General features: G+C 44.6%; 5 protein-coding genes across 5 annotated transcripts; all 5 read right to left on the reverse strand.

The window, feature by feature from the left end:
- Window positions 1-2,847: 2,847 nt before the first annotated feature.
- C8R40DRAFT_1008610 (ankyrin repeat domain-containing protein) lies at window positions 2,848-3,327 on the reverse strand (the record flags this gene model as incomplete). The annotated part of the gene is made up of 1 exon (XM_046222825.1): window positions 2,848-3,327. A coding segment is annotated over one exon (480 nt), but the record flags the coding sequence as incomplete, so codon positions are not given.
- Window positions 3,328-4,119: 792 nt separating this feature from the next.
- Window positions 4,120-4,779, reverse strand: C8R40DRAFT_1017517 (uncharacterized protein; the record flags this gene model as incomplete). The annotated part of the gene is made up of 2 exons (XM_046222948.1): window positions 4,120-4,578; window positions 4,627-4,779. Coding segments are annotated over 2 exons (612 nt in total), but the record flags the coding sequence as incomplete, so codon positions are not given.
- Window positions 4,780-8,985: 4,206 nt separating this feature from the next.
- Window positions 8,986-10,631, reverse strand: C8R40DRAFT_1118142 (uncharacterized protein). Its single transcript, XM_046228683.1, has one exon. It carries the CDS (start codon window positions 10,588-10,590, stop codon window positions 9,409-9,411), a length of 1,182 nt encoding a protein of 393 aa, XP_046083499.1. The 5' UTR covers window positions 10,591-10,631; the 3' UTR covers window positions 8,986-9,408.
- A 223-nt stretch (window positions 10,632-10,854) lies between these two features.
- Window positions 10,855-11,950, reverse strand: C8R40DRAFT_1071879 (ankyrin repeat-containing domain protein; the record flags this gene model as incomplete). The annotated part of the gene is made up of 3 exons (XM_046226395.1): window positions 10,855-10,876; window positions 11,077-11,127; window positions 11,253-11,950. 3 exons carry the CDS (start codon window positions 11,948-11,950, stop codon window positions 10,855-10,857), a joined length of 771 nt encoding a protein of 256 aa, XP_046083500.1.
- A 267-nt stretch (window positions 11,951-12,217) lies between these two features.
- Window positions 12,218-12,424, reverse strand: C8R40DRAFT_1001942 (uncharacterized protein; the record flags this gene model as incomplete). The annotated part of the gene is made up of 1 exon (XM_046222765.1): window positions 12,218-12,424. A coding segment is annotated over one exon (207 nt), but the record flags the coding sequence as incomplete, so codon positions are not given.
- Window positions 12,425-14,295: the final 1,871 nt, after the last annotated feature.

The following is a 14,295-nucleotide window of genomic DNA, read 5'->3' on the forward strand; positions in this document are numbered from 1 at the left end:
AATTAATTGTACTGTGCGACTCTATATTCTGTATGTATAAATAGCAATCCGATGTATCTGGAATACAAGTGATTTTGGGACGACATTGCAGTGCTAATCCGTAAAAAGGAAAGACACACTCCCGCCAGACTGAAACCTCTTCGCTAGCAGCCATTTGGGCCCGGCACTTGTGAGTATAGGAACATTGTGTTCTGCTCCTTGTGACTGCGAGAAGTATATCCAGTTGTTGGGTATCCTTCGAACTTAGGATCAGTTGTTGGTCTTAAGGGCAAATCACGCTGTGTGGTTGTGCCAGCACATAGTTCTAGCCCTCCGTAGGGGTCTGTGTGTTTCGGTTTTAATTTACTTTGATTCAAACCCCCAATTCTTGATATACCCAAATCAATACAAACCAAAGCACAAATCGTGCTGAATCTACCTTAATCAAAGGAATATATCGAATCCTTAGAACGATTCAGATTGATTGATCAAAGCTTCTTACTTAGCTTTCAAAGCTTTGCGGAACCTTTGCCAATGCTACCCCTTGCTATTAAATAAATTTGATAGCAGTGAACTCGCATATTGTGCATTAGATTGGTTGGTTGGAGTGCCCATTAGATTCCTTCCTTTCTCTTTCACACAAAAACGAGGCAAGCTCGTTAACGCAACGTCATTTCTGACAACAGTTGCACTGGGAAGTTGGTCCTGCTATGATGTATTGCATGTGTATGCTCCCAGTTGGGCGTATTCATAGCTGGACTCTTCAGGAGACTGGAGAGCGAACTTCCTCGTCTTGGGGGAGGAAGGTTAAGGGACTGTACAGGAGGAGTTGGTAGCCTCCGGGATGAAGTCCGAGACTGTTTGGATACTGCAGGTGATACCCTCCTCTCCGGAAGTTTCTCCTGTTGTTGTACCGTAAGAGGATCTGCATTTTCCCCTTATATCCTTTCTACAGCAGCTACTTGGCTGCTGACTCTTCCACCTGCGTTCGAAGCTGACTCCATGTCTAGCTGCGGTACCGGTCCAGGGGGAGGTCCTCTCATTCCCCAGGTAGGAGAATAGGTGAAACCTCCCATGGGACTACTGGGGGGTTGGGCATAACCCATGGAAGTATACCTCTGCTGTGGTGGTCCCATTCCAGGATCCACTGGAGGAGGCTCCTGAACCACAGGTTGATGTCCCTCGGGTGTCCTTACATTGCCAGCGGTTTCATCCCCAAATGACTGTTCTGGGATGGACATCAGGTGTTGACCAGCTGCCACCGTAATGACAGTGGAGCTAGCAGCCTGGTTTGACTTTTGAGCTTGTGTCATGTTTCCACAAGATAAGGCGCTCTTTTGTTTCTTCGATTCAAGTTTGGAACTAGAAGGTCGTTCTGTTGATGTCGCAGACATTTCGTCGCGATGAGTCCGTTCGGTGATGGGAGAGCTTGGTATAATGTAAGACCTGGGTCAGAATAGGTCTTAGGGTAGGTTTTGGTATATGGAGTTTATGTTGTAGCGTGCTACGAGCAGGCTGGAGCTCGAAGGGAGCTACGGGAACCGCGACCGAGGACAGGAATGACCTAGTAGTGGATGGGATAGAGAGATGTGACCCTTGAGGAGGTTCCTATAAGGTCCAGAAAGGTCCCTACAGCGTAGGTAGGGGAAGTAGAAGTACAGAACCTAGTAGTGTTGCGTAGTAGGAGTTGTACTCACTAGAACGTCAATGTAGGATCGAATAGGTCATAGTGGGAGTGGGTCTTGAGTGTATAAGCTCCTGAGAAGATATACACCGGGGAGGGGAGGTCCCGGGAACTGAGGCTTGAAGGTGGACGTCCTTGAGTGTTGGAGGTTGTAACGGAGAAGCAGCACGTAGTTCGACGTAGGGGGTAGCTTCGATGTTACCTAGATTGAGGTCCCAGAGCTTGTGGAGCAATTGGGGAGCTCAAGGAGGTTTTGGGGAGGTTAGCTCACCACAGCGTTAGGCGTTGGGAAGCTTTAGTATTACTCGAGGGAGCTTGGAGACTCACTCGGATTGCTTAGACGTGAATTAAAAGCATATATTGGATCGTATAGACGATTGTAGAGATGAGAGACAAGAGTAGAGAGAAACAGAGAGTAAAGAGAAATCCGTATGGTTAGCAGGTACAAAGGGACAGGGACTGGACCTATGAAAAAGGGTGTGTGCTCAAAATATACCAAGCTGGGGATCTTTAGGACATAAGGGTACTTATATAGACAACATGAAAGGGTCAGGGGAGCATTGTGTGAAGTGAGCATTTAATGGGGATGATCTAGAATGCATGAGGGCGGTCTGATGGAGGCATGGGCGAGTTCCCGGGTCTGTCAGGCGGTAGGTGGTTGTGGCGCTTTTGAGGATGGAGGTGGCGTCAGAATGTTCTCAAGAGGGGAAGGGGAGGTTCCCGAGAGAGGAAGGAGGTTTGGGGGTGTTGCTTGAGTGAAAAGAAGGGAGTTACGATGTCGTGGTTTAGTATCACTTATTCATGTAAACAATGATCAAGATATTCATGGAGAGAGGGTATGTAAAGTGTGCAAATGGTTCTTGTATTGTAACAGTCATGTCAAAAATTCATGTATTTAAGTGATAGAAAGGTGAGTACCTATAAAAACCATGAGAAGATAGAGAAATTGATGTAGAGAATATATAGAGATAGAGAAAAAAAGAATGGAACATAGTATTACTAAGGCCAATATGTGTACCATCTATTTAAAGTAATGTGACAACCTGGGGTTTTGACCTTGTCTCAGCTTCATCCTAAAGATCTGGACCTCTTTAAACCCATGTCAGTCTGCCTGCCAATGAGTTCATCATTTTGAAAGCTTAGGTGGTATAGGGTTTCAGGAAATTGGCAACATCAGGTTCTTCCCCATGTTTTGCTGCTTGTAATGCTGTTCCATGAAGTCCCTGGGCCATAATATCAGCACCATGTTCAACTAGATATTTCACAATATGTAGGTGGCCATGATATGCTGCTACATTCAGTGCATTCCCATATTCTCCTCCCTGCGCATTGACATCTGCATTGTTTTCTACAAGAAACTTGACTATATCTATATTTCCCCTGGATGCTGCTGCCTGTAGTGCATAACCAAAAAACCCTCCCTGTGCATTCACATCTGCATTGTTTTCCACAAGAAACTTGACTATATTCAGATCTTGCTTCCAGACTGCTGCATGCAGTGCATTTCCATATTGTCCTCCCTGTACATTCACATCTGCATTGTTCTGTACAAGAAATTGGACTACATCCAGATTTCTCTCCCATGCTGCTGCATGCAGTGCATTCTCTCCCATTCCCTGTGCATTGACATTGGCACCATTCTCCACAAGAACTTTGACCAATTCCCAATCAAAGTCTGATACTGCCTTCGACAGTGCATTATCTTTCCACTCTTGGGTTATTCCCAATTGTTTTAAATCTATTCCTGTGAGCCTTGACTTGGAGTACTCAAAATATTTTGAAATAATATCAGATTTGCAATTGGACATCAGATGGTTCCAATGAGCTACTGTTCCCTTCTTCAATAACTCTCTTGCTTCATATGAGAAGCTAAAGTCATCAAGAACAAGTGAAACTTGGGAGTTCAAGTTTTGTAAATCATATCTCTGGAACTTTGGTAATGTAGCCCAGAAGGCTTTGGCAACTCTATCTGCATGATTTTCAAGTTTGGAATATTTGTGGTGCTTTAGATACCTTAGAAATCCATAAATGGGTTGATCAAGGATTTTTTGAATGGATTGATTTGACTCTAAAGTAAGAAGCCAAACAAGGATGTCTTCCAATATTGACTGTCTTTTGTCCTCTTTTGTCAAATGTTCAAGTTCAGTATTCTTCAATGAGGCTTGTAAAATTGATGGAAAACTATCTTTCTCCCTGGAATTTGAATTGAAACCCCAATGCTTTGGGGAAGCATTCCTTTTCTTGGCAGTTTGAGTAACATCTTGGATTTTGACTATAATCCATCTTAATAACCATAATAGAACCTTGGATAGGTAGATTATGTATTCTGATGGCACAAACAGCAATGGTATCCTGTAAGGACACTCAAGCCATACTTGAGGCATAAGGAGACTTCCAAAATAGAATGCAAATGCAACACCTGTCACAGTGACCACAATCCAGGATAGTGAGCTATGAAGCCCTAGAATGTACAATGACAATCCTATCAGGAATAGAGCCAATGATGTATGCAGGATCAGGGGAAGGATTCCCACAATTTCTGGAACCTTCCATTTTACAAGTCCAGCATATCTGAATTCACGGATCATAGCTTTCTGTTGTGCATTTCCAGCTATAATGGAGCTATAAGCTTGAAGCCACTGTTTGACAAGGACTGACAAGAGTGCAGTGACCAAGGCTAGTGACAAGCTAGCAAGGAATAGACCATTGATCCAAAGATCATCAGTAGCCACTGAGGCATTCTGTAAATCCACAGAGGATTTAGGAATGGCATTGATGGCAGTGATATTTCCTGCAGCTCTGAGGATTTGAACCTGCTCCACCAGTAAGACTGCAGTGATTTGGGAATAATCTGGTTGAAGGGCAGATATGGTTGCAATGACAAAGGATGTTACAACACCAGAGAAAAGTGCTGCCTGCTTGAATATTAAGTTAGGTGAAACAATGGGTATATCAATACTCACAAATACTAGCAAGGAATCAATTGTGTCTCTGAATCCTCTCATCAGATCATCATCAAAGTTCTCTGCCTCATCCAGATAAACCTTGAACACATGGGCATTGTCATTCAACTCCTCACCAAGAGGTTCATCATCTGGATACTTCTCTTTATAATTAAATGTCCTCCCTCCTGTTCAAAGTTCAATATGTTAGGTATTTCCCTAAGTATCACAAATATCTTACCTGTATATGGAGATTGATAAGAGGAAATTCCCAAGAGGGGTGGGGCTGCCTCTTTCTCCTTAATGTTTACTTGACTTGAAGCCTGCTTCTGGGCTGGAATATCTACATCCCCTTGTACAGCTGTGTCAGTACTGGGGGGAATTGGATTATCTGAGGGCCTGGAATGTTCAAGTTCAAGGGGGGAGGAGATTGTGCTTGGCACAGGTACTGGAGCAGGAGAGGTGGCATTATACTTATTTGCACTTAAGATAAGTGGATACTTCTTCACCTGAACCAATTTCATTCTCTATCTGTTTCATGTTCCCTGTTGAAGAAGATTGAGACTGTGAAACATGTGAATCTGCAAAGAAGTTTATTAGTCTAAGTAGCATAGGTGCCTATGAGGGAATGGTTATACCCTGGTAATCAGGAGCTTTCTGTTCTTTATCATCTTGAATTGTGGAATTTGCTTCAAACATCTTTCGAGTACTGTTGATGGGGGGACTCGGATATCAGACTGAAGCAGGAATGGACTGAATTTATACTCTGTGGGTGGTGTACACATGTTTTCAATGAGCCTTCCACCTGTCCACTCGCTGTCCTCATGTACGTGCCTGAAATATATTTTTACTTCTATTCTGCCAAAACAAACATCAAGCAAGATCACCGGCAGGCGTTCTCTCTTCCTACTCAAGTCCTCTCTGAGAGCCAACAGCTCCACCCGCACCAGTTTCACCCCGCAATACTTAATATAACCTCACATTGACTTCTCCATTTGTCGATACGCAGAAAGGGTCTTTTAAGGAGAGGAAAGTTTATACAATGGACACCTGTCGACGGCGCAATCGATCCGGGGTACCGGTCCGGACAGCCACGCATTCTTCCGACCACCAAAACCTGTTCATCGCCTCGCGGTTGTATGCGTTTATCTCAATATATATCCAGTCTTTCGATAATTTAGAAGAGATCTCAAGCATACCAGCTGCGTTCTTCGCCAACGTGCTCACCGGAGATGCGCAAATCATAAGATTGAGGGCTGGGAATTCAGAATTCAGAAAAGATACTGCCTCTGCGTAAAGTCAAATAGGTATTTCTATTGATCTACTTATCTTGTTATCATTGCAACAAGTTAATCGATAGCTTTCTCCCAACTTCGGTACTAGTACTACCGAGGATCACCAGCACCTACCTAACCTCCCCAACTATGCCTTCTCACAAATTTCAACACAGACCATCCACAAAAACCTTGCAAACACCGTCTGTTTATCTTCACTTTCCTATTCCCTCGCTCCGTTTTCTTCTCGTCCCCACACTGCAAATACCGCTGAAAATTCAAACCTCGAGGACGTCAACTGATGCGTTCTTTCCATCGACAACGACGACTGCTCTCTTTCTATACCCTTTAATCCCGCCGTCAGCCGTATATCCTCAAGACTTCGCTTCTGCAAGCGCCAGAACACTTAGTTCTTGTCCAATCCAACTGTGCATCGCTCAATTCCTGTCCTTTTTGTTTCTCGCTGTTTCCTCTCATTTACGACAACCATTGCACTGGCTCATCAAACTCACCTGGTAGTATGTCGTGACACCTGACGGTCTATTTTAGATGGCAGCGGAGAACGTTGTGGAAGTCGTGTCGCGAGAATGTAGAAATCCGGATTTTCTCGGGACCGTATTCAAAGGGAATAGTGGTTTGAACACGACTCCTTTTGCGGGTGCCTCGTGATCCCGGCCATGACCTTCAGGATACCATCCGTTTGGTCATAAAGATGTGACTAATGGTCTGTGGAACAATCTCGGGGTGATTCGAGGCAGAATCGAAGCAGGAACCAACCCTTTCGTTGGGGTGGTGGTAATATATCCATGGATCCATAGGAATGATGCCTTTAGCTGACTTTGGTCTTGGTCTGGAAGACGGAATGAATAAAGGATGGATAAGTAGGATGGGCCGGATTTGATCAGTGTTACCTATGTCGTTGTAGTGTGAATGGGAATTGAGTTGCCGGAGTATGTACGATTGTTCGGTGCACTGACGTTGCCAGTCTGACTCCCTGTGAAAGGTCCAGATTTCGTGACACCGCCAGTATCCAGAGTTGAAAAATCCATGACCTGTCAGTGATCCCGTAGCTGGTCACGACTATCCCACCGTTGTCCTTTCCTGGTACCCTTCCCAGCCGATCTCCTTATCGCAAAAGCTTAAGCCATCCAAGCCGCCCAGGCGAAATTGGTTCTAGCAGAATCTGATTCCGAAGAAATCACTAACTCCACCAACAGCAACACTGCGGCGCCATCGTCGTTGCTGAATCCCTCACCTCACCAAACCCACAGCCACGCGGGGGTGAACCTATTTGATGAGGATATCGAGGAATGGTGGGGGAAAAATGTTTGTAACACGTGCTAGAGACGATGGTGGAGTAGAAAAAAGAGGAGGAAAAGGACCATAATGTTCTTTACTTTCGTGTCGGCGAAGAAAGACCGCAAATTGTGTGGTGGTATCCGAAAAACAATGTTCAAAACCTGTATACACACATTGGTTAAGAGAAGTACTTCCATGCTGTTCTGCGCGCTCAAGAAACAATACACACCCTTGCGTCGACTTCTTCATTCGCGATACGTGGATAGATCCGCTTCGGTGTTTCAAAGCAAGATATTGCAGATAATGTGGGAATATTCGTGACCCAGCAATGAGGATATACGGTCGACGTTGGGAGTAAAAGGGTTTACAGTGAGGAGTCGTCGACGTTGATGGAAATAATGCATTGGTCGACATTCTCGGGGAAAGGAGTTGTGCTGGTGAGTTTCCTTCCTTGCTCTCTGCCTTGTCTCACTACCTCTCCCCCTCGATGGCTCCCAGCATCCTCCTAATTGTCCTGGGCTCTCAACAAACACGCTGCGTAACAGGCAATACATTCGCCGATACGCGGAACGTGCCGTCAGAGAAATAGCCTATCCACTATATGCCTGTTTGAAAACAGCCCCGTATGTTCCTTCCTTCACAACTGTATCGAATAATCGTTCGTCGTCTGGTGCTTGACCGCATTCAAGGGAGTAGGAAAAGGAGGGCACCGGTACCCCGAATCGATTGCGTCGTGGACGCGTGCATTGGGCGACAGAGAGGTCAATGTGAGGGGTCTGTATTGCTTGTTACGCAGCAGGTTGCTTGAGAGCCCAGGGCAATAATCAATTGAGGTAGAGAGGGAAAGGGGGGAGTGTGTGAGAGACAAGGGAGAGAGAAAGGAAGAGAACTCACCAGCAAAAACTCCCCATCAACACACAAACAAAGTTTTGCGAAGAGATGGTTCGCATATGTGACAACGCCGAACCCTTAGCTGGTCAGCATTGCGTGCCTTTTGGTGCTCGAGCAATGGAAAAAACGTAGGTCAAGGGTATCTGCTTTCGGTGTCGGTTTTAGTTTCATCGGCGTCGTGGGGGATGGGAGGTAGGAGGAGGTGGAGCTGCTGATTCCTAGAAATGATAAATAGGTGAAGACATCGAGGAGGAAGAGGGAAGTGGGTATTTTGGGCTATGAATAAGTCACGTGATTGAGGCGCTTGTTTTGACGTTTAGCTATGCGGAAAAACACATATCAGGAATACCCATTGAATACATAGATAGATAGATAGATAGATATGTACACCATCACCAGAGTATACTAAATAAATCTAGTCCATTTCCCCGGCTTCAGTCTAATATCATATCCCTTAGTGGCATGTCACTGCCTACAAAAGCCTTAGCATGAAGGACTGCACCTGCAGCATTCTTAGCCTTGTCTACAAGTATGTCTTTGTATATGCTTCCTCGACCAGTCTGATGATGTACCCCAATATATTTCAGTTCCTTCTTCTTCTTTTGCAAAGGTTTGTCATGTAGCATGAAGACAGTGTCTGTGACAACTTCCTTTCCAAATACTGCAATCATACATTTAGGCACAGATACTTCAAAACCTGTGAAGGATGCATACTTATGCTTCAAATTGTCTAAGCTTAGATTGACAGTAAATGCTTTCTTGAAGACTTGTTCCTGCCATGCACGCAGCGTGATGGCCCACCTCCACATGTCTCAAAACTTACTTTTCACCTTCAAGCGTCCTCAATCTTTCAAGCACGGTCCACTGTTAAACTACTTCTGACGGGCTTACTAGAGGCAAGCAAGGTGCATTGAGCCCCGCAGGAGTTCGCTAGTATACAAATGAATGAGAAGGTCATTGAGCAAGCGGTAGTTGCACAACTCGTGACTGAATAGGGAGGGTGACAAGTCAGTGCACTGGCAAACGAGTTACCAACAAGCAGAGCGTTGAGATGTAACCAGACTTGATGTCAGACAAACCAATGTACACTGAACAGCATCCGCGATATCCTTTGCGTAGAACAAAAGCACCGAAATACAAAACACATATGTAATGGAACAATACATAACATAGTTGATTTGATTAGTAGAAAAAATACCTTTTTTTATATGTATATCTTAAATGCATACTTGGTCGTATGAAGACAGTTCACGAACCATATCCTTTAATCCAAATTCGCCAAATTCAGAGAACAGCGAAACTAAAACGCATATCGCCATCACCGCTCAGGAGTTGGAATTCAAACATCGCCTCCCAGCTCCTCCAACCTCTCCTCCAAACCCCTGCCCAAGCCCTCCCTCTGCCACTCCCCGCCGAGTAAATCGTCGAGAAACACTGCAGAGGCTCTGTTACTCCTGTTCCTACTCGCACTCCCGCCTACACTCCCACTGCCCGGCGTAGAGGGTCTCTGATAAGCCAAACTCGGACTGCGACTGGACGAAGCGTGGTCGTAGCCGAAACCCAGGGGAGTTGGAGTGGACAGGGGAGAAGATGGAGGCGATGTGGATGTGGGAGGGTGGTTCGGATGAGTAGGATGTGTATGCGCCAGCCCCTCAAGCGCATTCCCCACAGTGGCGATATGCGGTGGCTCGTTCGCTGCAGCGGTGAGCGTTGAAAGGGGCAAACTCAAAGTAGGTGTAGAGGTGAGAAGATCAGAGTACGAGACGAATGAGAGACGTTTTGTGGACAGAGTGTGGGGAGGGGAGTGTGAGTGTGGGGAGGACCAAGGGTAGTCGGGGACTGTATCTCGTTTTGTGGTTAGGGGTTCATCGGTGGATGCCGAATCGTCGTCGGGAGATGTAGCAGCGATCGTCGTCGGCGGCGACTTGCTCGGTGAACTCAACGACGTCGCTATCGTCGGTCTAGGCGGAGACGTCGACACTGCACCTGCTCCAGGAACACCCAACAACAAACTCCCTTGTCCTAGTGGACTTGGGCTAGGACTCCTACTCCCCATCGACCTCGGACTCGCCCATCCACTGCCAGACGACACCGAGACTGATTCGATAACCAACACATTATCGCCTTTGCCTGCAGCCAAGATCTCCGCAGCGCTGTCCAACACCGAAGGAACGTTTTGGTCTAGAGTCTCTGTGGTGTGTCCGCGTGCGATATGATGTGGATTTGGGCGGGTGGCATTCGTACTCGTCGTGCTCGTCGTCGTCGTTGGCCCCTCGATATCCCGCTCGAAAATCGCAGACGACGAGGAATGTACGCTGGTCGGTGAGCTGGGTATCGAGCTCGAGCCTAGAGGCGAACCCAAGCCTAATCCTAATCCGTAATGCTGGGAGAGACGACCGCGGGTGGTGGATGTTGGTGAGTTTGAGCTTGGTGACATTGTAGTTGCTGGTGAAAGCGCTCCAGAAGATGTCACATGTCGCAGGTCTGGTACTGAGACTTTTGTACCAGCTGTTGTTTCCATGATAGTTGAGGTTACACCGTGAGCGCTCTCTGGCTGCCAGTGGTGAGATCATCTTCCCACGCCCCCTCGTCGCTCATTGAATATATTGTCTCTTTCTCTTCATACTCATCTCCCGGCATCATCAAGTTTTTCATCCTTCTGAGCAACTCCATATACAATCCTTCACTCCAAGCTATTCAGCAGCATGGGTGACATTCCATAACACTTGTAGTATCAGATTTTGGTAGACCCCGGAAGCTCTACTAGAACCCTGTATTATGTAAACTACGCAATGTTTTCTTTCAGCCTAAAATACACTATAACAGACAATAGTGAGGAATATGATAGGTAAGAAAGCAAAAGCAAGGCATGACAGGATCTCAGTAAGAATGACAGTATGAAACATAATTAGATTCATGAGAGCTACATATATACAGTAGCCAGAATAAACAAACTGCATTCACAACAGGAACAATACCTTTTGAATAAATAAAGGAGCCCATTTACCTGGCACTTCCTGATCTTGGGTCAATCCTTGGGAGCTGGACTTGGTCAAACCTGTGCCATTGTCCCTCAGTGCATGATCAGTGATGCTACAGTGGTATGGGCTTCCAAGAAATTGGCAACATCATATCTTCCCTGTTCTTTTGCGGCTTGCAGAGCATTTCCATATTTTTCCTCACTGTGCATTGACATTTGCATTTTTCTCCACAAGAAACTTGACTGTAGCTAGATTTCCCCTATATGCTGCTGCTTGCAGTGCAGTCCCATATCCCCCTCCCTGTGCATTGACATCCACATTTTTCTCAACAAAAAACTTGACTATATCCAGATTTCCCTTATATACTGCTGCCTGCATTGCCTTTTCAAAAAATCCTTCTTCTGCATTGAGATTTGCATTGTTCTCTACAAGAAACTTGACTATATCTGGATTTCCATCATATGCTGCTGCCTGTAGTGTATTCTCGTACTCCCCTCCCTGTGTATTGACATCTGAAATTTTTTCCACAAGAACTTTAGTCATTTCTAAGTATTTCATTGACACTGCCTTCACTAGTGCATTATCTGTCCACTTCTTGGTTATTCCCAAATCTTCAAAATCAATTCCCCCTATTATCTGTGACTTGGAGTACTCAAAGCATTTTGAAATTATTTGAGATTTATTATTGGAAACAAGATGGTTCCAATAATCTATTGTACCCTTTACAAATAGAGTCCCCACTTGGGATGAGGAAATGACCTTGAAAACTTTTGAAAGTTCAAAGTTTGACTTTTGAAAATCAAATTCCTGGAACTTTGATAATGTAGCCCATATGGCTTTGGCAACTCTATCTGCATAATTTCCAAGTTTAGGATATTTAGTGTGCCAATTGTCATGCATCACAAATGCACAAATGGGCTGAGCAAGAATTTCTTGAATAGATTGATTTGACTCCAATGAAAGAAGCCAAACAAGGATGTCTTCCAATACTGACTCTTTTCTGGTCTTTAAATAATCAAGCTCAGTAGTCCTCGATGGAGTTTGTGTCAGTGATGGAAATTTGCCCTTCTTGAGATTTTCAATACCTACAGCATCCAGAAGTATGACTATGACCCATGACAGGGCCCTGAAGGGATAGATCATATATTCTGTTGGCACAAAAAGCAATGGTATCCTGTAAGGACATTCAAGCCATACTTGGGGTATGAGGAGACTTCCCAAATAGAATGCAAATGCCAGGCTTGTTACAGTGACCACAATCCAGGATAGTGAGCTGTGGAGCTCTGAGATGTATAATGACAATCCTATGAGGAATAGAGCCAATGATGTATGCAGGATGAGGGGAAGGATTCCCACAATCTCTGTGACCTTCCATTTTACAAGTCCAGCATATCTGAATTGATGGTGACACGCCTAAATTTTGGCTAGATATCTATGCTGTGAATTGTGACATTTTCATGCATAGATTTGTAATTGAGACCCAGATTGACAGTCAAAGTCAATACTGAATCAGTCTAATAAGTTGAAGGGACCATATACCCATACTACCACAAGTTGGTTAGTTTACCCATCCCCGATACTACCTTTGGATAGCAGTCTACCTGTTTGTCAAGCAGGATTATGCCAGACTCGGACTACATCTGAAGGATGACCATTCACATATGACATACCAAGGGTATTCTTATTGGACCTTACACTGGCAGGAGTTTGGAAGAACTTACTCAAGTGACCATGAGCCAAGGATTGACTCGAAATGACTTTCTAGAACTCAGGAATTATCAAATACTCCTTCTAGAATGAGATCATGCATTAATCTAAAAGACTGCGATTTAGTCTAATAGACCAATCAGGTTGCATGGTTGAGGAAAATGACTAGAAGAACGATCGAAGTACTGCGAGGCTCCAAAGACATATCAAATGAATGTCAAAGAGTCCTGACATAGAAAATATTGAAGAATGCATTTGAATGAATACTATGCGTAACTCCCTTGATAGAGTATAGGCACAATGGGTGTCTATTGAAAGAGAGAAGCAATTAGTTTAATCCAGATGAATCAGATTGATAGGATTAGAATTGAGGAGAGCTGATTTGCCTCTGGATGAGGTGACAAACGATCGAAGTAAGTGTTGAACAGCAGTGACAGCTGAACACCATTCGAGTCATTCTCCAAAACAATTAAATTAAATGACCATCGAAGTACCTACCTATGTTTGGAGGTATACTAGAATTTTGGAACCATTATGGACCAAATAAGGACATGAAGATTCAAATTAAATGGTATCTGACCAATTGTAGAAGTTTCCTTGCGGTTCTGAATGTTTATTGTATTAAATTAATTGTACTGTGCGACTCTATATTCTGTACGTATAAATAGCGATCTGATGTATCTGGAATGGAAGTGATTTTGGGATGACGTTGCAGTGCTAATCCGTAAAAAGGAAAGACACACTCCCACCAGACTGAAACCTCTTCGCTAGCAGCCATTTGGGCCCGGCACTTGTGAGTATAGGAACATCATGTTCTGCTCCTTGTGACTGCGAGAAGTATATCCAGTTGTTGGGTATTCTTTGAACTTAGGATCAGTCGTTGGTCTTAAGGGCAAATCACGCTGTGTGGTTGTGCCAGCACATAGTTCTAGCCCTCTGTAGGGGTCTGTGTGTTTCAGTTTTTAATTTACTTTGATTCAAAACCCCCAATTCTTGATATACCCATATCAATACAATCAAAGCACTTATCGTGCTGAATCTACCTTCATCAAAGGAATATATCAAATCCTCAGAACAATTCAAATTGATTGATTGAAGCTTCTTACTTAGCTCTCAAAGCTTTGTAGAACCTTTGCCAACGCTACCCCTTGCTATTAAATGAATTTGTTAGCAGTGAACTCACATATTGTGTTTTAGATTGGTTGGTTGGAGTGCCCATTAGATTCCTTCCTTTCTCTTTCACACAAAAACGAAGCAAGCTTGTTACTGCCATTGAGACCAATTGGGACATTGCATTGCTTCTGCAACTGATGTGGGGTCAGCAATGATTTCACCTGTTACTTGACCAAGTGATGCTGTAAGATGCCTAAGCTCTTGGTTCGGCTCTCCAAGCCCATTGATGATGTCCTGGATTTTCTTGGTTGGCTTCCTGACACGTTTTTGTAAGACCTGGGTCAAAATAGGTCTTAGGGTAGGTTTTGGTATGTGGAGGTTTATGTTGTAGCATGCTAGGAGCAGGCTGGAGCTCGAAGGGAGCT

Source organism: Lentinula edodes (assembly GCF_021015755.1).
Source record: "Lentinula edodes strain Le(Bin) 0899 ss11 chromosome Unknown C8R40scaffold_32, whole genome shotgun sequence".
NCBI classification, from domain to species: Eukaryota; Fungi; Basidiomycota; class Agaricomycetes; order Agaricales; family Omphalotaceae; genus Lentinula; species Lentinula edodes.

What these genes read in the sequence shown, in the direction of transcription:
- C8R40DRAFT_1118142 (XM_046228683.1), bottom strand. Translation starts at nt 10,590, where the DNA reads ATGGAAACAACAGCTGGTACAAAAGTCTCAGTACCAGACCTGCGACAT.